General features: G+C 57.7%; 1 protein-coding gene and 1 pseudogene across 10 annotated transcripts in view; both read left to right on the top strand.

Moving 5' to 3' along the window:
* MCF2L (MCF.2 cell line derived transforming sequence like) overlaps positions 1–22662 on the top strand; it is a 200410-nt gene that overhangs the window by 76509 nt on the left and 101239 nt on the right. The window contains exon 1 of one of the 10 annotated variants that reach the window (XM_017861788.1): positions 1888–2525. The exons of 8 other annotated variants lie outside the window; for them this stretch is intronic. In XM_017861788.1, coding sequence (XP_017717277.1) covers positions 2435–2525 — 91 coding nt within the window. In that variant the 5' untranslated portion in view covers positions 1888–2434. Of the gene's footprint in view, positions 1–1887; positions 2526–22662 lie in introns of those variants that run through there. One more of the 10 variants, XM_017861798.1, reaches the window with a different exon arrangement.
* LOC108521818 (uncharacterized) lies at positions 2532–5222 on the top strand (annotated as a pseudogene).

Genomic DNA, 22662 nt, shown 5'->3' with positions numbered 1-22662 from the left:
AGGCTAACCAGCGGGGTGACAGGAAGAACTTGGATCTCACGTGGGTTTTTTGTGTTTTCTCATGGGGGGGGCTACCAAGGAGCTTAGGGAGGAAGTGGCCCCCGCCAGCCAGGAGAGGACAGCCGGGTTTTCACGATAGTCGCTGAACCCAAAGCTTGTATGCGCGACATATGAGAAGAAATGAGCTGATCGTGAGCGAGCTTCCTATCTCAGGACTGATTTTTGAAAAATGGTTTTAATGAGTAACATCTTTAAAACATATTTAGATGTTTAGGACGTTGAATGATGAACGTGTGTGCACATCCGACCTGCTCAGCTGCAAGTGGCTCTGCCATTCCAATTTCCGTGACTTTCCTCAGCACCTTAACCACGCACAAGGGAAGGAAACGCAGAAAGAGAGGTTTGGTGCTGACCCCAGAGGCGACCCTGATGGCTCCTGTGCTCACTGCTCAGTGCTTCCGTGAATACAAAGCCTGTTCTGCGTCTGTCCTTGTGGATGGAACCAGCATCTAGGGCTTGATTTCCTGGTTATTCAAAGAGGCCCTTGGAGGATCACCTTAGGTCAGGAGTCAGAGACCAGCCTGGCCAACATGGTGAAACCCGGTCTCTACTAAAAGTACAAAAATTAGTCGGGCATGGTGGCAGGCATCTGTAATCCCAGCTACTTGGGAGGCTGAGGCATGAGAATTGCTTGAACCCAGGAGGTGGAGGTTGCAGTGAGCTGGGATCATGCCACTGCACTCCAGCCTGAGGGGTAGAGCAAGACTCTGTCTCCAAACAAACAAACAAACAAACAAAACCAAAGAGGCCTGAGCTCTGGAAACACCACGCAAAATGTGCCATCCGTTTCCCCATTTTCATGTGAGTCAGGTTAGGGCTTACCTGTTCTGGGCTCGCACACAAGCCCCCAACAAAGTGGGGTTCGTGGTCTCTGCTCCTGGGTGGCTGAGACATCGAGCCTCTCACCCTATTTTCCTCTGTAGCTGTTTTGGGGGATGCAGCACAGAGAACAAGCTTCCGGCCGCTTCAAGGGGCGGCGGCCTTGGGACCATCTTGTTGCATCTGGCAGGTGGATGTGGAAGGCAGGAGGGGGATGGTGTGTGGGGCTCTGTCTTTCCTGGCAGAAGCTGGCTCTCAACACCTGTAGCTCTCAGAGGAGCAAACCCAGCACAGAACACTTTGAACAGAATCACCGTATTTGTGGAGGCTAATGGGACACCAAGGTGCCACCTCTCCGGGCATGGAATCAGTTTTTCCCTCTGACGTCCCGGATGCCAGTGGGGGACACAGGAGGCGGGGACCCTCCAGCCGTTCTGTGGGGGACACAGGCGGCGGGGACCCTCCAGCCGTTCTGTGAGCGCCTGTGCAGGGTGGCGCGACAGGTGTGCACTCAGTAAACAATGTTGAATAAATGCATTCTTTGGCTGCAAACCAGATGCACGCTCTAATCACATCGGCTCACAGAAGGGCACCTGTGGTGCTTGGGACACTGTGTGGCTTTCACAAGCAGGCCTGAGCTCCAGCCCTGCCACCTTCTCTTCCTGTGGCCTGAAGCATATACTAATAAGAGTTAAAATGGCATTAGGCCATTTGCATGGCCTTGCACATCAGCTGTGAGGCCTGGAGCCCTGGGTGTGCCCAGCATGGTGCCTAGTGACTCTGAGAGCCTGAGGGTGGCACGTCAGCTCGGGGGCCATGGGGAGCCCTGGACGCTGTCACCTCTCCCCCCTCGGAAGCAGCCATGGGGCAGAGGGTGGGAGCTGCTGGCTTGGGACCAGCTCAACAGCTCTTGGGGAAAAGTATCTCCAGCCACTCAAAGCAGCCTCATCACTTCCTCCCTCGAGGAAGTAGACGGGGGTCACAGGCGTGGAACTTCCCACTTTGTTTCAGGACAGCAGCAGCGCGCCCCTCCCTTCCTCCGGGTTTGCAGCTGTTTGTTCGAACTTGAGACTTCCTGAGGCCTGGAAGGTGTTTTTGGCTCCATAAGGCAAGGAGGTCCAGCCCCGCAGTCCCCCCGCCCTGTCCGAGGAAGGAAAGGCCCAGAGCTTGCACACGGCGGGGCAGGCGCGGCAGCCGGGTGTCTCTAGCACCACGGCATTTCTGCCTGCTCTTCCCGGCGTGCAGGGCGGTGGTGGCTTAGGCCAGACTCCAGGAGGCCAGGCCTGGGGCGAGGACGGCTGAGGGCTCTGGGAGGCCAGATGCTCTGAGGAGGTGGCTCAACCCTCTTGGGTTCTTTCTTGTGACTTGGTGAAGCCCAGAGTCACCAGAGTCCTGAGCACCTGCCTCTCGTGACCATGCAGCACCCACCCGGCTTTTAGCTGTCCCCACAGAGACCCGAAGGCTGCTGCTCCAGCATCAGGGGTCGCCTGTGGTCCCTGCGTGAAGAACCAGAGCTGTGTCTGCTTTGTAGCAGCCTTCGTGACAGGGCGGCTCGATGGCCGAGAAGGGAGCATCCCGGGGGACCCTGCGGCGGCTGTGGTCGCTACCCAGGAGGCGCCGGGGGACTGCAGGGCGCTCGAGGCCAGGTGAGATGCAACGGGGTCGCGAGGCATGGGGGCAGGTGCGGTGTCCCCTCCGCAGGTGTCCTCTTAATGGGCAGGCACCTCCCTAGGGTATTTCTCTCCCCACTTGACCAGCAAAAACCTGTGCAGCTTGGAGACTTTTTAAAAAGGTGGAGATGACTGCTAGGCGTCCCGCTCCAGGTCTGTGGGTCCAATTTTCTTTGTTCATCTTGGGGTCGGCCCTGTCCTGCAGTTCTGGAACCTGGGCTTAGGAATTTCTGTTCCGATGGGAAAGATGAGCGGACTCGAAGTGAGGGAAGCGGCGGTGGCGGGTTTAATGAGGCTCCCCTGGGCACACGCGCATGGTCTGTGGGCAGCTGGGTGTCCTTTGCGTCACAAGAGGTGTGTTTTGGGGGGATGAGGGCGCAGAGCTGTTGCAGACGTGGCCCAGGCCAGGTGGACCAACAATGCAGACTCGAAGTGCCACACACAGAGAAGCTCTGGCTGCCCAGGCCCCTCTCAGCCATTCAGGAACAGCAGGAACAGCCCGATGGCACAGCCTAAACTCTCACAAGTCACAACCAGTGCTTTTATTAACTTCAGAGGAGCGAGGGCATTCTGCCGGCTTGAGGGAGAAAGGAACTTTTCTATTTCCGCTCCCTCCCACCCTTTCCTCCATCTGGCGACCTGGAACCACGGTGGGCTGTGGAACGTGGGGCAGAAGTTGGCTGGAGCCAGCCCCCTGCCCTGCTTTGACCTGGTTCCCCGTGGGGTTTGGGAGCGTTTCTTTCAGGGATGGACGGGCGGTGGCCGGGCATTGGCAGGCGAGCGTCAGGGAGAGGAAAGGGAGGCAGCGCACACATCCAGATGGTGCCTGACTGCCCTGGGACCGAGCGGCGCTGGCCAGGAGGGGCACCACGCGCAGGACAGCCTCTCAGGCTGCCGCCTTTCCCTTTCCCCTGCCTTGGGCATGGACAGAGCCTGTCACACTGAGGACTGTGTCACTTGCTGCCAGTCGGCTAAGTGTGTGCTGTGTGGGTGCAAGTACCCCAGGGCCAAAATAACAGATCCCAGCCTCCCTCCGAGTCCACTGACATCCACCCCAGCACGGTGCCAGGGAGGCAGCCAGGGGCCGTGCATGAATCCCACACACGCCAGGGTGACCGGCGCTCCATTCACGCCGCACCACCCTTTGAAAGCTGAAGTCGTAAGACCCTGGACATGAGCACAGCAGGGGCTTGGAGACGGGGACCCCGAGACATCACCTGTGCACTGGGGACCCTGAGTTGTCCCCTTCCTGTGCCTGAGAACCCCTAAGACATCTCCTCACTGCACATAGGAACCCCCAAGATGTCTCCACACTGCACGGGGTACCACCCTGTTCCTTGTGGGAGCAGGAGAACGCAGGAGCCACAGTGAACTTGTCCCTGTAGCTTTCTCAGCAACAGGGGCCCCTCTGCGGTGGCAGCAGTGGGAGACAAGGCGATGAGTGTCATCCGCTGTGAGTTCTGTGGTGCTCTGGTCCCCTGTGAAGACATTGTCCATGACGTTCACACTCACTGAGCCACGTCCTGCCCTTGGCTGGAATGTGAGGGCGGTGAGGCACCTCCATCCTGTAAGGAAGTGTGCACCGAGCCCTGGTCCCATGGCATCTGAGTGGAGCGGCCCCCATGGCACAGATCACCTGGGTATAGTGAGAGGCAGACCCTGGGTCCCTGGGCCTGTGAGCCTGAGACTGGGTGACCACCAGCTCCCGGCAGGGTCCACACCCCGAGGCACAGGCAGGGGGATGCACGGCCTCTGTGTGGGGCCCCCTCCTCCAGGCCGGGCGGTGCCGGTGCGGCTCAGAGCCCAGTGCTCTCTGCCTTCCATCGCCTGGGCTGCCAGCGTGACCTGCCCGGCATGGGCGCCTGGGGACTGAGCCTTGTCCGGCCCCCTCCCAGCCCTGGCTGTCTCCCTTGGCAGGAGCTTGGCACCGCACAGGTTTTCTTCCCAGAATGTGTGTCTCTGATTGGAAGGTGGAGGAGTCACAGACACCCCTTTGTGTTTCCAGGTCTGGACTGGGCAGGCCCCTGCCGGGGCTGGGGGAACATGCTCAACTCGCATTGGACCTGAAGGTTGTGGGGAACCAGGCCCGGAGTGCAGCGGTGGAGACCATGTCTGAGGGGTCAGGCAGTGGGGGCCCCAGCAGAGAGCATGGGGCCGACGAGGGGTACCAAGGGACAAGAGCTCGGGAGCTTTGGAAAGAGGTCTAGGGGCCTAGTGGGCTCCAAGGAGGGCAGAGAAGCCCCACGTGCTTCTAGTAATAGGGGCTGTACCCACCTCGTGAAGGGGATTTCTGGGCTGGGGCCAAAGGCACAGGATGTGGAGGGGTAGGAAGGGCAGGTGACAGAGGCTTTTTCCAAGATGTCGGCCATGCAGTGGAGAGGAGTGGACGCTGGGCCAAGGGTGGCCGCGTCCATGGAGCCTGGAGCCTGCGGATTGCAGGAAACCAGAGTGATGGCAGCAGGGGACCCAGGGATGGAGTGAGCCCTGGCTCTGTGGTGGGCAGCCGGGGGCGTCTCCCCAAGGCTCTGCCCCCTCTGTCCATCAGGTGGGAGGTGCGGCAGATGGGGAGTCTGGGGGGCCTCCTGCGGAGGAGGGTGTGTGCTACTGAAGGCTGCTGAGCCCTCATTGTGTCTGGTAGGAGGCAGGTGTCACAGCTGTGCCGAGAGGCCTGCCCTCGTGTGCTGTGGGAGGGGAGAGGCATGGTGGGGGGGGAGCTGGGCAGGGGCCATGCCGCGGACCCTCAGGACAGGGTGAGCTGTCCCAGCAGTGGCTGAGCCTGTGCTGCATAAGGGGCTTGGCGTGATGTCTGCGATCGTGTCTGTGTTTGGAAGTGACGTCTGGGCTGGAATTGACACCCAGTTGGAGCCGTGACAAAGGACAGGATGATCAGGGAAATTGCAGAGAACAAGGGCAAGGATGGAAGCTTGAGGGGTGCCGTGGTGTGGAGGGGGTGTGGGTGGAAGAACCCTCAGGAGCTGGGCTGGGGCTGGGGCGCAGCTTGTCCCTCAGTCCGTGGTGGTGACTCTAAGGAGGCGCTGGTTCCGGTGAGGAGGTTGGGGAAAGCGCTTCCTGATGCCTTTGGGAGTGGAAAGTGATGGGGGCAGCCAGGCCGGTTCAGTGCAAGGCCGGAGGTGAGGTTCAGGTGTGGCCCACAGGCTGTGGCAGGGATGCAGCACTCAACAGGTGCCTCAGGGTTTGTTGGAGGTGAGGGGGTAGCAGGGCCCCTCACACAGGTCTAGGGTTGCAGGTTCATGGCAGCTGGGTAGGGACGGGAAGCTCCAGTAAGATCCACCATGGGATTTTTCACCAGAAACTCTAGAAGTTAATTCTGTGTCGTGAGAATAAAAAAGTTAAGATGCTTTTGGCTTCCCATCTGCTGGGGAGCGTGCCCAGTGGCATGGCGGAAACCCAGGCCGGACCTCACAATTGCAGGATGAGCCTCCTCCCTTCTGTCCGGCAGGCGGCCTTCTCCGGACATTGCCCTGCACCTCGACGGGCCCAGCAGGGCTTGAGTCAAGCTCTGTAAATGCAGCTCCCGACATCTGAGGGCCGCCACGCTGCGGGTTCCCATCTCCGCAGCCTGTGGCGCTGGGCAAGGCAGAGTCTTAGGCGGAGACAGGGAGCCGGGAGGAGCGTCGGATGCCTGTGGCCTCTTTACAGCTCTGTCGCCTGCCTTATCTCGCTGGCTCTGCCCTTGGTAATCAGGATGTGAGGCGGGTGACAGACACTTGAGTGCTCGTGACATATTGTGGCCCTGGGGAAACATGGCGTCTGCAGCCTCCTGGGCCTTCCCTTCTGCCTGGCTCCCTCCTCCTCCACCCATCCACTCGTGTGCCTGGGTCAGGCTGGCTTCTCCATCTCTGTGGACAGCCCTCTCCCCGCGCTGCAGCTGTTTTCCTTGGGTTTAGCACTGACCCAGGCTGGCTTCTCCATCTCTGTGGACAGCCTTCTCCCCGCGCTGCAGCTGTTTTCCTTAGGTTTAGCACTGACCCAGGCTGGCTTCTGCATCTCTGTGGACAGCCCTCTCCCTGCACTGCAGCTGTTTTCCTTGGGTTGAGCACTGAACAAAGCCCCTTTGGGTTAGGAGGCAGGCGGACCTCTACCCCACATGGAGGAGCAGCCTCTGCTGCCTGGAGAAGACAGTGCTGGCAGAAAATGTAGCTGCGGGTGGCGATTTTCTGATAACCAGGAGTGGATGTTGTCCTTTTACTGAGTGGAGGTCAGGGCCGGTGCTGAGGTTGTCCGCCTCCCCTCTGTCCTGCACGGCCCGGTGGGGAGATACCACCACACTGCAGAGACAGCGGCACCCTCGCCGGGCGCCAGATCTCCCGGGGTCCACCTGTGCTGCTCTGCCCTGGGGTATTTGGAGCTGAGTTCCAATTAAGCCAAGAAAAACAGATTGTTTTACTTAGAATTTAGAAATTCTCCTTTTTTTTTTTTTGGAGATGGAGTCTCGCTCTGTCACCCAGGCTGGAGTGCAGTGGCGTGATCTTGGCTCACTGCAACCCTGCTTCCTGGGTTCAAGTGATTCTCCTGCCTCAGCCTCCCGAGTAGCTGGAATTACAGGTGTATGCCACCACACCTGGCTAACTTTTTTTTTGTATTTTTAGTAGAGATGGAGTTTCGCCATGTTGGCCAGGCTGATCTCGAACTCCTGACCTCATGTGATCCACCCACTTCAGCCTCCCAAAGTGCTGGGACTACAGGCGTGAGCCACCGCGCCTGGCCTAGAAATTCTTTTCATAAAACGTGTTCGAGATTGGCACAGGAAGTTTTAAACAGAATCAGCATTCACCGTAAGAAGCAGATAAATACATTTGAGGCACCCGGGGTGAGTGATCTCAGCTAAACTCCCCTTTAAGCTTCCTGGTAGTGCGTGCAAAAAGGAAAACATTTGGATCTAAGATCATGCACAAAGAAAAGCTGTTCTTCTGGGAGGAACCAATTCCTCGGCGATCCCACTCAGCTCCCTCGAGGTAAAGCTGGAAGGGGAGAGGGCATCGGGATGTGGGTGCCGGTGTCTGTGCAGCTCATCCTCCTTCAGAGACCCCTCTGCTTCTGTCCATCCCTCAAATTGCCAGTCGTGTCAGCGTCTGGGGCCGTGATCAGATGGAGGAAGACTGGCTAGCAGTCACCTCCGACAGGACTCTCTGGCTCAACCTCCCCAGGAATATGCTGCTCCCCAGGCACAGTGGGAAACCTGCTGCGTTTCATCTTCCGGCTGCCTGTTTAAAGCAAGGGAGGCCACGCCCCCAGCGGGGGCCCCTGGACCCAAGGCGAGAATAGCTCAGGTTTGTGCCTTTTTCCGCAAGTCCCTCTTGGGCGGGCGCAGTGTGTTGCCTGGACCTGTGTGTAAACATCAGGGCGGACCAGGAATCGGCCTCCAGGAGGGTAATTACCTGGCGTACTCCGTCCCAGGTAGTGGGTAAAATGAAAGTCAAAAGCCAACTGGTCCCTTATGCAGATTTTAGGGAACAAAGTTCAGCATAGAAAGGTCCTGTTACAAGGAGAGGGTTGTAGGAGCCCAGGGCAGCACGCGTCCTCCCTGGCGTCTGATCCTCACCATGGGGGACGGAAAGCCTGTCCGGATTTCCGTGGCGGAAATGAAAAGCTACTACCTGTATTCTGAGTGGTGCTCCTGGCTGCTGTCCATGGCTGAGGGTGAGTCTCCTGGTTCCCCGTGAGTCCCTCGCAGGTGGTGTGCTCAGAGCAGTCGAGACGGCCTCTGGGTGAGGCGGCGTGGAGGTGCCCTCTGTGGATGCCCCATGCTCCACAGGGCACATGCAGTCTGTGTCCCCTGTGGAATTTGCAGTAGCTCAGGGAGTGGGGACGAGGAGCAAATGAGCTTTTCACCCTAAAGTTATCCTTTGACCCTAATTTATGTCACAGCTACCAAAACCAAATAAGCTCCCTTTGTCTGGCAAGCCTAAGCCTCATACCACTGTGCAAACAGCTGGGGGCTCAGCCTGCACCAGGCTGCCCCACATCCTGAGAGCTCTGATGTCCAGCGGCTGCAGGTGCAGGACAAAGTCGAGGCCATGACCAAACGCTTTGCCGTCCCCTTGACCATGGGACACGACACCTGGTGATGTGCCTGAGGATTGGCCCTGGCACACTGAAGACCAGTTTATGCAGAGCTGCCCGCGGTCAGCCGTGCAGGGAGCTATGAGTCCTGGCCACTCTTCCCGTCCCGTGGTCAGTGAGCCCCCGGGGCCACGCGTGGGGCTGAGCAGGTCTCCTGCCTCAGAAGGCATTTCCTTCATTCAACCTTGAAATCCAGAAAATGCCCTGGAATGAGGGAGGGTTCGCCCCTTCACTGGCTGAATGCCATCTGTGTGTCTGCCTGGCATGACCTGCGGTCGGGGTCTGATCCTGGCTGTGAAGACACAGCCTCCATGAGGATGGGGCCGCAGATGCATGCCGTGTGGCGCTTTCCCGGGGCCCAGAGTGCTGAGTCCTTGTCCTCAGAGTCGCAGCTCTGCTGTTTATCAAACTGCATCCACTCTCTTCTGAACTCACCCGTTCTGCAGATGAGGAGAGTTGGAAGGTCACAGAGAGAAATGCTGAGTATCACAGGGTTGTCAGAGCATCTCGCGGGCGGTGCAGGAGGACGCAGCAGGAGCTTAGTAGACGGCAGCACCACCACCCATTCACATCTGGGCTTCCCTCAAACCTCCCACCTCCTCACGGTCCCACTGCCCTCGGAGGACCCACCGCGCAGGGGCGTTTAGGACAGTGGCAGCACTCCCGGGAGACCACAGGCATGTCTCTGAGGACACGCGGTCTCCTGGGCCCACTGGTTAGGACAGAAACGCAGGAGCCACGCAGACCTCTCTGCGACACTGGGGACCCCCTGAGGGAGGGAAGCCCCATCGGAGGGTCTGCTGGGCGGGGCCTGCCTGCCTGTGGGTGGACACTGGGCTGAGGGTGCCAACCCCGCCACGGGGCCTCAGTCCTGCTGCAGCCAGGTCTGCGCTGCGCCCTCACTCCCCTGCCCGCCTCACAGACCGTGGTGAGCTCCCCCGACAGCGGAGTGTACACTGCACTTTACCAGGGCCATCTAGGGTTCTCTCAGGACTGTGGGGATGCCCCAAGGGTGGCAGGAGCCACTCTTGGACAATATGCAGTTACATTTGACAAGAAAACGAGCCAGCGTCCTGCCCAAGGCTCCAGGGAGGCTTCAGGTGGGACTGGGAGCCAGCGCCAGAGCTGGAGCACGAGGTCACAGGGCCACAGCCACCCTGGGCTGCCGCGTTTCCATCTCGGTGGGTCCTTTCACACAGATGGCACCCGGTGAACTCAGTCAGTGGAGCTGCCTTTCCCTGATGCCGTCCCTTCACCTGGCTGCAGGGCTGCAGACAGCAAGGGCCGCAGGGCCACTGCAGCTTGTTCCGGTTCAGGTTGATGGTGTCCCAGAAGGCATCTCCCTCCACCTGCCCCTTCCAGTGCTTTTCCAAAATTTTGTTGTCTGCAGCCACGCAGAGGGTGGTGTGGGCCTGGAGCACTTGCAGCCCCAGTGGGGGGCGGGGACCTTGTAGACGCAGCCCAGGGCTCATTGTCTGCCCCCTGATCTGCCCAGCACAAGTTTAGTACCAGCACCCATTTGTCTTTTTCCTGTCTTGCTTTTCACTCACTGCTCAGACTCCCCTCCTCAGACAAATTAAAACCACGTCAGAGTGGCCTAGCAGGGGAAGCAGAGCTGGCCTTCTGCAGCCTCACATTTGAGTCCTGGAGTTCAGAGATTTTAGCTGCTCTGCCCAGAACGGTCTAGCAGACTAAGGAGGGGGCCAGGTGTGAGGTCTCGGCCTGCGCTGCACGTGACGTTTTCACTTCCATGGTGGAGTCCTCTGTGCTGTGGCTTGTTGGTCTTTGCGCGGTGGTGAGAGGGTTGGCCGTTGGGCTCCCTCACCCCCATCCAGCCTCCCATCCCTGTCCAGGGCCTGGAAGGGGCCAGTGTGTGTCTGGAAAGTGCGAAGTCCGGCAAGGGTGTGGGACGTACCCACGGGCACCATGGCTGTGGGCGGACAGAGGTGGGATCGTCCCCCTCGTCACAGGAGGCCTGTGAGAGAAATGACCAGAACGGACCCCGCCCAGCCCATGAGGGGACAGCCTCACCCAAGCAACACACACCCATTGTCACAGTTACTTGGAATCCTGCTGTATATTTTTGTTCTTTAGAGACGGGGAACAGGGCTGGGCATCAGAATACTGCTCTGAATAAACAGTGTGTTTAGAAGAAAGTCATGGGGTCGGGCTGCGGGGCGAGGAAGCCTCCTTCTGGAGGTACACACGCCACTCATCTTGGGGCTGAGACCAGGAGTTTGTGCCAATCCGAAGGGAAGGCAACGGTGTCTGTGGCAGCGCATGTGCACCCACCGTGTGTGGTGGTGTGGCTGCCTCTGCCTGGGATGCACGATGCTCTCTGTGGTCGTCGTCTACTGCGTTTCTTTTTTGTTTTTTGGTTTTTTTAATTCTACATGATGAACCGAAAAGATTGTTAAGCACCTTTGGGGTCCAGCCCTGCCATGATAAGAATGTATTTCTCAAAGAGTGGAAAGCAAAGTCGTGGGGAAGCCAGCGCTTGCCTGGTGTGGGGAGCAGGGCCTGGGCACATGAACCTTTCCCTGCGGAGCTGGTGCCTGTGTGTGCGCAGGTGTGGTGTGTTTTAATCCTCGGCAGCTCTCTGTGGCCTGGAGGGAGGTGTCTGTGCTGAGCAGGGGATGGAGCTGCCACACCCGAGTCCTCCCTGAGCTCTTAGACTCCATGCGAGTTCAGTGATGTTTTCTTTTTTAATTTGCCAATCTCTTAAACCAGCAGTCCCCAACCTTTCTGGCACCAGGGTCCAGTTTCATGGAAGATAACTTTTCCACGGACCAGGGGCAGGGATGGTTTCAGGGTGAAACTGTTCTACCTCAGGTCATCACGCATTAGGTTCTCATAAGAAGCCCACAGCCTAGATCCCTCGAATGCACAGTTCACTGTAGGGTTCGCTCCTAGGAGAATCAAACGCCGCTGCTGATCTGACAGGAGGTGGAGCTCAGGCAGTCCTCACTCACCTGCCGCTCACCTCCTGCTCACCCCCAGTCACTCACCCACCACTCACCTCCTGCTGTGCGGCCCAACCGGTACCGGTCTGTGACCCGGGGCTTGGAGATCCCTGTGTTACACCATTCAGATTTGTGGGAACCTTGTCTTTCCTTAAAGCACAGGAACTACCGCGAAGTTCCTACCCTTCGTCACTTTCTTATGTTTTAAAGACCCCTGGAACTTACAGAATGTGGCGGCTACACCAGGTCCAGCCACACTGTGGGATATTTGTTCCAAACCCTGCAGTGTCAGGTAAGTTCGGGGACAGGAGACCACTTTGTCTTCATCCCAGAGAAGTGTGTTTTTTCAAGGACAAAGTAAAGAGTGTGCTAAGCAAACCCAATGCAAGTGCTTATCCCAAATACGGTGCCTTAAGAAGTGTGACATAATAAACCACCCGGTGGCCAAGGCAGGGAGCAGTGGCTGGCAGAGACCCTCACACAGTTTCGTCAGAATCACGTGGAAGGGTCTGCTCTTGCAAGGAGACCTTTGCTTTCCACGATTGCCAAGAGGAGTTCAGAGGACTTTCCGTGACTTCTATGTACAGGCACGAATTTTCAGAAAACCAAACTGTTTTCTGTGTGGAGCTAAGAACAAATGAATTAGCAGAAGATGACAATGGCCCAAGGGGTGCTTTTCTTCATCCCTCCCTTCTTCACTTACTTGGGAAGTGTGTGCCCAGCATCTGCTCTGTGCCAGGCCAGGCTCAATGCTGCAGGGAAAGCAAAGAATCAGCCCCTGTTCTCTAAACAACTGGCAGGGATGACCTGGGTAAGGAGAACTGGCGTGTTTATCAGCTTTTAGGAGAGTGCAGCTGGCTGAACGCGTTCCCAAAAACCCCCGCCTCCTCCCCTGAGCCGCCACCCTGCAGCCATATGACAGTAAACTAGGTCTGTGCTAGCACATCGTTGCCACAGAGATGAAAACAAAGAAAGCTTGCTCGGCCTCCGCCACCTGGCTCTGCACCTGGGGCTCTGCACCTGGGTCCAGCTGCTCTGTGGGGCCTGCAGGAGGGGACAGGATGGGAGCTTTCCTTCCAGGAAGCAGAGTCTCAACTGAACCTGAGCGTGGCCATGACACTGCCCTCACCGAGGCTGTCTGCGACATCCGGCCGCCTGCTACCTGCTTCTGTTAACTTTGTACACGTTGTGTGGGACCTGATTCGCTGTGTTTTGGGGGTCATCTCCCAGGACCTGATTTGCTGTGTTTGGGGGGCATCTCCCAGAACCTGATTCACTGTGTTTTGGTGGGCATCTTCCAGGAGCTGATTCGCTGTGTTTTGAGGGGTGTCTCCCAGGACCTGATTTGCTGTGTTTTGGGGGGTATCTCACAGGACCTGATTTGCTATGTTTTGGGGGGGGTGTCTCCCAGGACCTAATTCACTGTGTTTTGGGGGGTGTCTCTCAGGATACGAACACCTTTCAGACACATTCTCCAGTTACAGTACTCATTCCACAAGGAAATAACAGCAGATTTTTAAAGTGTGACTTCTTTAGAACATTGGAAATTTTATTAGAAGTTGCTAAGTATTTCAGGCCGGGCGCGGTGGCTCAAGCCTGTAATCCCAGCACTTTGGGAGGCCGAGACGGGTGGATCACGAGGTCAGGAGTTTGAGACCATCCTGGCTAACACGGTGAAACTCCGTCTCTACTGAAAATACAAAAGCTAGCCGGGCGAGGTGGCTGGCGTCTGTAGTCCCAGCTACTCGGGAGGCTGAGGCAGGAGAATGGCGTAAACCCGGGAGGCGGAGCTTGCAGTGAGCTGAGATCCGGCCACTGCACTCCAGCCTGGGTGACAGAGCAAGACTCCGTCTCAAAAAAATAAAAAAAAAAAAAAAAAAAAAAAAAAAAAAAGAAGTTGCTAAGTATTTCAAAAATCTATCAGAAGTTTGCAAATGGTTCGATAAAAAAAGACCCTCAAGATGGCAGCTCAGGATGCACTGAAATTTGCTTTTTTTGAGAGTATTTGGCGTTTGCTGTTTGTGACCCGATTTTCATGCCCTGCAGCAGACTGTGCTCCCTGGCTGGGAAAGGGGGCCATTTGCTCAGAGCCAGGAGCCCTTCCCTGCAGGCCAAGTTACCGGAAGTCATGTCTGGCAGGGCGGGATTTGGCTGGTTCTGGTCTCAACCACAGCCGACTCCACAGGGCTTGGCCTATGTGGTATTCAGCCCACAAGAACAATTTCTTGTTAAAAGCACCTGTCTTACCCTCCCTAGTCATCTCACTGTATTTAAAATATTTATTTAAACAAGGCAAGTATTCCCTTTTTATTACAGGTTGAGTGGCCCAATTGGAAAATCCAAAATACTCCAAAACCTGAAACTTTTGAGCTCTGACATGACGTCACAGGTGGACAATCCATACCTGACCCCACAATAGGTCACAGTCAAAACTTATTTCATGCACAAAATTAAAATGTTGTATAAAATTATCTTCAAGCTACATGTATGAGGTGTGTGTGACACATAAATCAATTTCAGGTTTAGACTCGGGTCACATACCAAATGTCTCATTATGTATATGCAAATAGTCCAAACTCTGAAAAAAATCCCAAATCCAAAACATCGCTGGCCTTAAGCATTTCGGATACAGGATACTCAGCCTGTAGGAGATACTTGGCCATGTTTAGTGGGAGCCAATGGATGTGTATTTAAGAATCTGCCTATAGGCCGGGCGCGGTGGCTCAAGCCTGTAATCCCAGCACTTTGGGAGGCTGAGACGGGTGGATCATGAGGTCAGGAGATGGAGACCATCCTGGCTAACACCGTGAAACCCCGTCTCTACTAAAAAAAACAAAAAACTAGCCGGGCGAGGTGGCGGGCGCCTGTAGTCCCAGCTACTCGGGAGGCTGAGGCAGGAGAATGGCGTAAACCCGGGAGGCGGAGCTTGCAGTGAGCTGAGATCCGGCCACTGCACTCCAGCCTGGGTGATAGAGCGAGACTCCGTCTCAAAAAAAAAAAAAAAGAATCTGCCTAAACCTGGACTGTGCTTCCTGATGTCTTGAGGCCCAGTTGGAATTTGCCCTACTTCCCCATCTCAGTGCGGGCGGTAGGTGGGGAAGCTGTGCTCCCCGGGGGAGAGCCACCGCCTGCCCAGGGTGCTCCAGACGTTCCTGCTGTGCGTCTGTGGTGGCCACTTCTCATCCTCAGTGGCTGCACGTCTGTTCCTTGGGAGTGGATTAGGGAAATGTGTGGCCTGTAGGGAGTTGAGTTTGAAGCAGTGAGCTGGGCCCACTGAATAATGACGTGGAAGCTTCTCAGCCCGGTCTCGTTTTTGTGAAATGGATACCGAATATTCTAGGTAGGGAAAGGTGGAACTTGGCACTTACATAACTTACCCTTCTCCCCTTAGTGTTTCATAGCCAATCATTTGTATTGCATTAGGCCTCCTATACTGTACATCTATAGAACATTGGAAACACTGAAAAGTTCACCTCAGTTCTGGCTTTAAAAGCACTGACTTTCCCATTTTATTTGACCTGGGAACAAAAGAAAACACTTCTCAGCGATGTGTGTTCATCTCGTAAGGGTGTCTACACTGAGGTCAGACTCTGGTGCAAACCCCAAGATACTTACAGTGGCAATCCCGGCTCAGTCTCTGACAAACGTGTGCAGGCATCAGGCATGAGTCCATGGGCCGCCGGGGTGAGGAGAAGCTCCCGCCTCTGCAGCAAGGTGGCTTTTAAGCCAGAGGTTACGACGCGCTCTGCCGCCGAGGGAGAGGTGGCGTGGGGCATGGGGAGGCCACAGAGAGGCTGTGCTGACAGAGGCTGGGGGAGGATCTAGTGATGGAGACAGGGATGGCACAGCCCTGGTAAAGCCACGTGATGTCTTCTTGTGAACATGGCGGCAGGGGAGCGCCAGGCATGCAACATGGACATGGCGGGTATTCCAGGATGCCCCAGAGCAGAGGCTCGGGGGGCAGTGTGGGCTGACCTGAGGGGTCTGGTGTCAACACTGGTTCAGGAATTTGACCGTTAACCACAGAGATCGCCAGGAGGGTTTTCAGCAGAGATGTGAAATGAGACTCTGCTTTCAGCAAGGAAATCAGTGAGCAGGTGGCAGTCGGGAGGGACTGCATGGAAACAAGTGGCTTAGGACCATCCTAGTCGTTCAGATGTCAGATGAGGCTCCAGGATCAGAACCACAGACGTGGCAGTGGGAGGGGAGGGGGAGAGTGCCTGGAGAGAGGTTTCAGGGCAGGAGGGACAGGGCTTAGGGATGTTTCTTGGAGAGAAGAAGCGAGGAGTCATCGTCAATGGCCCCACAATGTCGGGTTTGGAATTTGGGGTGGACGGTGGTGCCATCGGTCAAGACAGACTTCAGAGGGAGTGGTTAGGTGATCCCGGCCCATTTCAGAACCAGAAGTGGCTGTGTGAGCTGGGATTGGGGTTCTGAGTGAGGATGACACCACAGATACCTTGGAGATCTGCCTCCAGCTAAGAGACATGTTTGCCTCCTGGGTAGGATTTTCCCCTCCCTTAGATCGGGAGGCGAAGAAAGGCAGGGAGGAGATCCACAGCTCGATTTCCTTTCAAATAAAACGCACAATCAAAACAGCAGCAAACACACCTTCATTTTAAAGAAAGCAGAGGACGGGTGGGGTGGGAGGGCAGTACCCAGTACAGGGTCCCAGTCGACGCTCTGCCTTCGTCTTTTTCCTGATTAAAAAAAGCACCTTCATGCTGGCCGGTGGGGCGGGGCGCGTGGGACACCAAGCTGACGTCACCGTCTGTGTCGATGTCTCGGGCAGGGGCGTGGCTGCCGGCGGGGCGGGGCGCGTGGGACACCAAGCTGACGTCACCGTCTGTGTCGATGTCTCGGGCAGGGGCGTGGCTGCCGGCGGGGTGGGGCCCGTGGGACACCAAGCTGACGTCACCGTCTGTGTGGCTGTCTCAGGCAGGGGCGTGGCTGCCGGCGGGGCGGGGCGTGTGGGCGCCAAGCTGACGTCACTGTGTGGGCCGGTGTCTCGGGCAGGGGCTGGTGGGGGAGTTGTCGTGAATAGCTGAGTTGAGTTTGTAAAAGTGAGTGAGCGTGGAGAAAATATTGGTGAAAATATTTTCAGACATTTGGATTCCCCTTTGGTGAGCTTTCTCGTTTCTTCCCGCTGGTCAGGGATGTGGCTGCTTGAACAGCTGGGCTCGGTGACCAATGTGCCCAGAGCCCGGAAGCCTGCGGTGAGGCCGCGCGATGTCTTTCATCCCGGGGAGTAAATCAAGCCCCGAGGGTGGGGCATCCTCCCGGGCACACGCTCTCCTGCCTGGGGTCGCCGCTGCGGGCAGGACATCTGGGCCCCCCAAGCCGCCCCATCTGCGCTGGTCGGGGGAGTGAGTCGGAAAGGCCACCGAGGTTGGGGGCTGTGGAGCCAGCGGGCTGGGCTCAAACCCAGGCCTGCGCTTCCCCTGTGAGCCCAGGCAGCCCTCGACCTGTGTGTGGCTCGGTTTTACCGCCCAGAAAGGGGGAACAATGGCAGCGTCCGTGTGTGCTGGGCTGCGGGGACCTCCCCAGGTTCTGCTCCTGGACAGGCCCTGGGGCGCTTCCCTGCATCCCCTCCTCTCCTGTCACCTTTCTGCACGTGGTACCGCACCCTCTGACCTGCCTGGCGCTCACGTGTGTCTGCCCCTGCTGTGTTCTCCTCTCCAGGATGCAGCTGTTTGGCGGCACACCGCTGTGTGAAGGCGCTGTGCCTGTGCCCCGGGCTCAGCTTGTTTCACAGACTCGCTCACGGAGGCTCAGGGTGTCTAGTGACTCTCTGAGGGCACGGAGCTCGTGTCAACCAGCAGAATGGGGACATAAACCAGGGCTCGCTCTCGAGCCCGGCCGCCCCCTGAACACACCTGTTTGCTGAGCATATGATTAAGAGAAGGAAAGAGGGTCCGTTTGAGAGCTTAGGGCAGCACCCATTATACCGTCAGCACTAAGCTGTGTGAGAGCTTAAGGCAGCATCCAGTATACAGTTGGTGCTCAGTACGTGTTGGCACTGCAACTGCTGTGCTTGCCACTGTGTGAGCTGCTGCTGGGTGCCAGTGTCTCGGGGCTGCCACTGCTGCCTCAGGAGAGCAGAGGGGAGCTGGCGGCTGAGGTGGGGTCGGTGGCAGGGTGAGCCTGCAGTGTTGCAGCTCCAAGGCCTGCTGGCCTGAAGAGTTACCCCTGGGCTGTGCCCCGCGTGGGACCGTGCAGGATGCAGGGACGAGTGTGGCTTCTGGGGGTGGAGGTGGGGGGGCGGCTGGCATCCTTTCACTGAACCCTTCTTCCATAGGAACAGGGGGATGAGTGGGAGAGCAGATGGGGCCTCAGCTGTTCCTGCCCTCTCCTCCAGACTTTTCTCCTCTCCCTGTGGCATTGGAAGGGTGGGATCTGACTTACCAGGTGAGTGGGCAGGCATGGCCTGGAAGCCAGTTCAGTCCTAGGCATACCCACAGGAACCGACATCCCCACGCAAAGCAGCACCTGGGGGCCACCAGAGAGTGATGCCGGGTGCAGCTTTTATATTCAGCTGAAGCACAGTACGGCCCTGCCCTCACCCCATACCAGACTGACCTTCACCAGATCCAAGCCTGGCGTTTTCTCCCCACGTAGTCCCGAGTTCCCCTTCCAGGGCCCCATTTAGAGACCTCCCACTTTCTGTAAGCCACCAGACTCACGCAGTCTCCAAGGCTGGCCCAGCCCGCGTCATTTTCTAAGGACATCCTACATCACAAAGGTAAATGGCATTTAAAATGTAGGCCAGGCTTGGCGGCTTGCACCTGTAATCCCAGGAAACTAAGTAAGGCGGGAGGACCGCTTGAGCCCTGGAGGTCAGGGCTGCAGTGAGATCACACCATTCCACTCCAGCCTGAGTGACAGAGCGAGGCCTTGCCTAGAAAAAAATAAAGAAAAGGTGTTGACTTTAGAGAGTTTTCGACAAAAGAATTGAAATGCTTCTGGTCCCTGCATCCAGCCAGCCATGGTGACCCTGACACTCCAGGATGGGCCGTCCTGCCCTGGGCTGTGTGTGCAGCGGGGCTGGGATGGGCCAGGCTTGACCTGTGCTGTGATTTTCCACCCAGAAGATCGCGAATGTTTCCCACCACGTGGAACGTCTGTTGGGGAAATGGTGTTCCAGAGTGTGCAGCGCTCTTCAGAGGCCCTGCATCTCCATCTTTTCTCCACGGCATCCGTGCTCCTCAGGTGTTCCCCACAGACCCGGGAATGCCCTTCTCGGATGCACCCAATGGTCCCGAGACTGTCCTGCTCAAATGGGTTCATGGCCCAGAATGGCGTCCAAGCTCCTGGTGAGCCCTGTGGGTGGAGACCTGGTGCCACCCCTCATCTCTCCTGAGTCCTGATGGTTGGCAGTGCTGCCCACAGCATCCGGACGGGGGCTGTGTTGTGTCGTCTGTGCCTGTGCACAGCCGAGCCCCTGCCTGGGATCCTCAGCTGCTTTCTCTGCTGTTGCCACCCCCATGAACAACTCCTGCACAGATCTGGACGCGCCTGGGCAAGCCGCTGGGCCGAGTCCTGCCCTCGCTGCGTCTCAGGTGTGGCCAGGCAGTTGCGGGAGCTGGGCCTGGGCAGGTGCTATTGCCAGCCCTGGGCCTCCCTCGCCTGCACGGCTCTCCCAACTGAGCAGCTGCTTCCCATGAACCAGGGGACTCTGAGATCATCTTGTCCTCATGTCTCCGTCTGGGGAGAGCAACTTCCCAGCTCGGCGGCAGACCCAGAGCCCCAAATTCCCATTGAGAGCCTCAGGTGAGTCTTGAGACCAAGAGCACTGTGGGTCTGGCCCAGGAAAACACACTGCCCTCTCTCGACTGCACTGAACCCAGGCAGCAGGTGCCGTCTGCGCTTCCAGGTTTGTGATGGGGGTGCTGCTGACACCCCTGCGCAGGGTGGGGGCCGAGGAGCTGGCAGGCAGACTCTCGGAGCAGTGTCACACGGGCAGCTCCTGCAGATACCTGTGTAGACGTCCATGTCACCCGTAGCCGGGACCCGTGCGTTTACAGCAGGGTAGGGGGCGTGGACGTCTCTGACCCCTGCCCCCGTGTCCACTGTCCCTTCAGCCCCAGCCACCTGGTGAGCCGCACCCTCTGCGTCTGCTGCTACTGAGTGTTTTATTTGACTTAAGGTTTAGCTGTTTGCTTTGTGCAGCGGGTCCCACCCCATAGCCTCATGGCTCCAGACAGGGCTGACCAGGTTTGTAAGATGACATTGTCGATCCGGGAGGAGGAGAAAGCAACCGCCTGTCCAGGTCAGCCACTCCACCCTCATCCGTCACACCTGGTGCCATCACCCCCACAGCTCCTGGGGTGGGAAGCGATGGGTCGAGTTCCTGCTGGACATGGGCCCCAGGCCCCCCGGGCGTCCCCAAGGTGCAGGACCCAGAGTGGTGAAGCTCATTGTTCAGATCTGCCGATCTGGGGCTGGCGTGTCTGGTTTCCTTTCCAGGCAAGGAGCACCTTCCTGTTTAGCTGATCCGGCCAGGGCAGGAGTGGGCTCTTGGCTGAGGTGCTGGGCCTGCCCGCAGCAGCGGCTCCCTGAAGCTGGCGTGTCAGCTCTGTGCCCTGCGTGAGCCCATGTGTGCAGGGCCTTTGTGTTGCATTTCAGTGAGGGCCCCAGGGTCCACTGGGCGCCTGCTGGGCTCAAACTGCAGTGTTTGGGCCACTTTCCATCCTGTGTTCCGAACCCCCACACACAGCACAGCTCCTAGACACGGTCATTCATGTAATTTCTAGCTACATTTGTAAAGCACACACACACAAATAAAAGGTAAGGGCCAAATAAAGCATGAAGTCTCCTCACTGCTGTTCTTGGGAAGGCAAAACTTAAATGTGTAAAAAAGTTGGAAAATAGCACACAAAAGACAACAACTAAAAACCCAGGGCCCTGGCGTGTCGGGGAAGGGGGAGCTCAGAGCCAGGCCAAGCATGAGGAGGCTGCGAACCATAGGCCTGGCCGGGGCTGTTGGGGAAATGGGCTGGGGACATTTCTGGAGGGTTCCGGAGGGTCCTGGAGGCCTCACCAAGGAGGCCAGGTGATTGATTACGTTATTCATGGAGCTGACTGGGCTTGCAGGATGGATCGGAAATCACACCAAAGGGAAGCCTGCAAGAAGTCACAAGAAACGTGCGTTCCTGGGGGACGGGATGGCTGTGTGTCCGAAGTGTGCGTTCCTGGGGGACAGGATGACTCTGTGTCCGAAGTGTACGTTCCTGGGGGACAGGATGGCTGTGTGTCAGAAATGTGCATTCCTGGGTAACAGCCACGTGTCTGGCATCGACTCGGCCTGAACTTGGCTTCTCTACTGCGCTGCCGATCCCGGGTGTGGGGTCGATTCTGTCTTATGCCGGATGGAGGCCTCTGCTATGGGTGTGGTTTCATGTGCACTGTCTCTGGCTGAAGGTCCAGGTGCCTGGAGCCGCTTTTGTGATTCGGAAACTGGACAGAAACCAGCCTGAGGCCATGCGAGCTCCCACGGCTCTTGGAGGAAAGCTGTTTCCCATCTCCAGCCCCCGCCAGAGAAGCTGCAGGGATGCCTTTGGCCTTGACTTGGTCAGCAGGGAGCTGGAAGGGTCAAGAGCTGTGGGTGGGGAGCCCTTAGTCTCCTGGACTGGGTGAGAAACGGTGGGTGAGCAGCCGCAGCCACAGCGATGAGCCCGGGATGGTTTCCCATATGTGGTTTGGGCCACGTGTTCCGGCCTCTGATGAGTGTTACTGTGATCATCCGCGGCACCCCCACAGACACACAGCAGGGCCAGCCCTCCCTGGAACAGGGCCATGATGAGCCAGTCCCTCCTAAAGATGGCCAGGTCCTCCCTGGCTTGGGGCCAGACCGCCTGGGTCTGCCCTGTGGTGACTGTGGCGTGGCCCCCTTGCTTGTTGAGCAAATCTGTGAGACTCCACCGTGTACCCTGAAGGCGCGTGGCCTTTGCCCACCAGAAACTTCAGCGTGACAAGACATCGGGGGCCGGGGGAGACGCACAGAAGAGGGGAGCAGCTGATTTCTCAAGGTCCTTGCATCCGTACCAGGGGCCCCTCCTTCCCCACACGGCGCCCTCTCCTTAGAGGACAGCCTCTGGCACCGTTCACTGTCCCTCTGTTTAAAAACTGAGGCCTGTCTGTGAGAGCCTCCTGTTCAGAACACAGTCCTCTTTTTCGGCTGATCTTTGCTCACTTCATCTGCATTGGCCACTGTGCGGCTGCCTGAGACATCCCAGCCCTCCGTGTCCTCCAGTGCTGGGACCACCGAGGGAGGAGGTGGGCCCTGGGCCTCGGGGGTCTCTGCAGGCCTTGAGCACATTGTGGGAGAGGGGTTGTTTGGTACGTGTGTCCCAAGGCTGATGCCTCTGGGTGTGCTTTGCTGTTGGGGGTTGGAAGCTGGAGGTGAGGATGCGTTGGACTGTGCTCAGCTGTAAGAGGACCCATGTGTGGCACCGTGATCTGCTCCTATGCCCCTGCCGGCTGATGATGTAGGAGTTGTTCCTGCAAAACATGCTTCGGACATTAGAGTCGGCTGGGAATGAAGATGCCGGTGTGCCCCAGAGCGGAGGCAGGGCTGAGGTGCGGGTGGTGAGTGGACTGCGAATGAATGCCACCTGGCCCCAGAGTGGAGGCAGGGCTGAGGTGCGGGTGGTGAGTGGACTGCGAATGAATGCCACCTGGCCCCAGAGTGGAGGCAGGGCTGAGGTGCGGGTGGTGAGTGGACTGCGAATGAATGCCACCTGGCCCCAGAGTGGAGGCAGGGCTGAGGTGCGGGTGGTGAGTGGACTGCGAATGAATGCCACCTGGCCCCAGAGTGGAGGCAGGGCTGAGGTGCGGGTGGTGAGTGGACTGCGAATGAATGCCACCTGGCCCCAGAGTGGAGGCAGGGCTGAGGTGCGGGTGGTGAGTGGACTGCGAATGAATGCCACCTGGCCCCAGAGTGGAGGCAGGGCTGAGGTGCGGGTGGTGAGTGGACTGCGAATGAATGCCACCTGGCCCCAGAGTGGAGGCAGGGCTGAGGTGCGGGTGGTGAGTGGACTGCGAATGAATGCCACCTGGCCCCAGAG

The sequence above is a fragment of the Rhinopithecus bieti genome, unplaced genomic scaffold (genome assembly GCF_001698545.2).
Source record: "Rhinopithecus bieti isolate Rb0 unplaced genomic scaffold, ASM169854v2 scaffold_62034, whole genome shotgun sequence".
NCBI lineage: Eukaryota > Metazoa > Chordata > Mammalia > Primates > Cercopithecidae > Rhinopithecus > Rhinopithecus bieti.
This window is presented reverse-complemented; position numbering and strand designations above follow the sequence as displayed.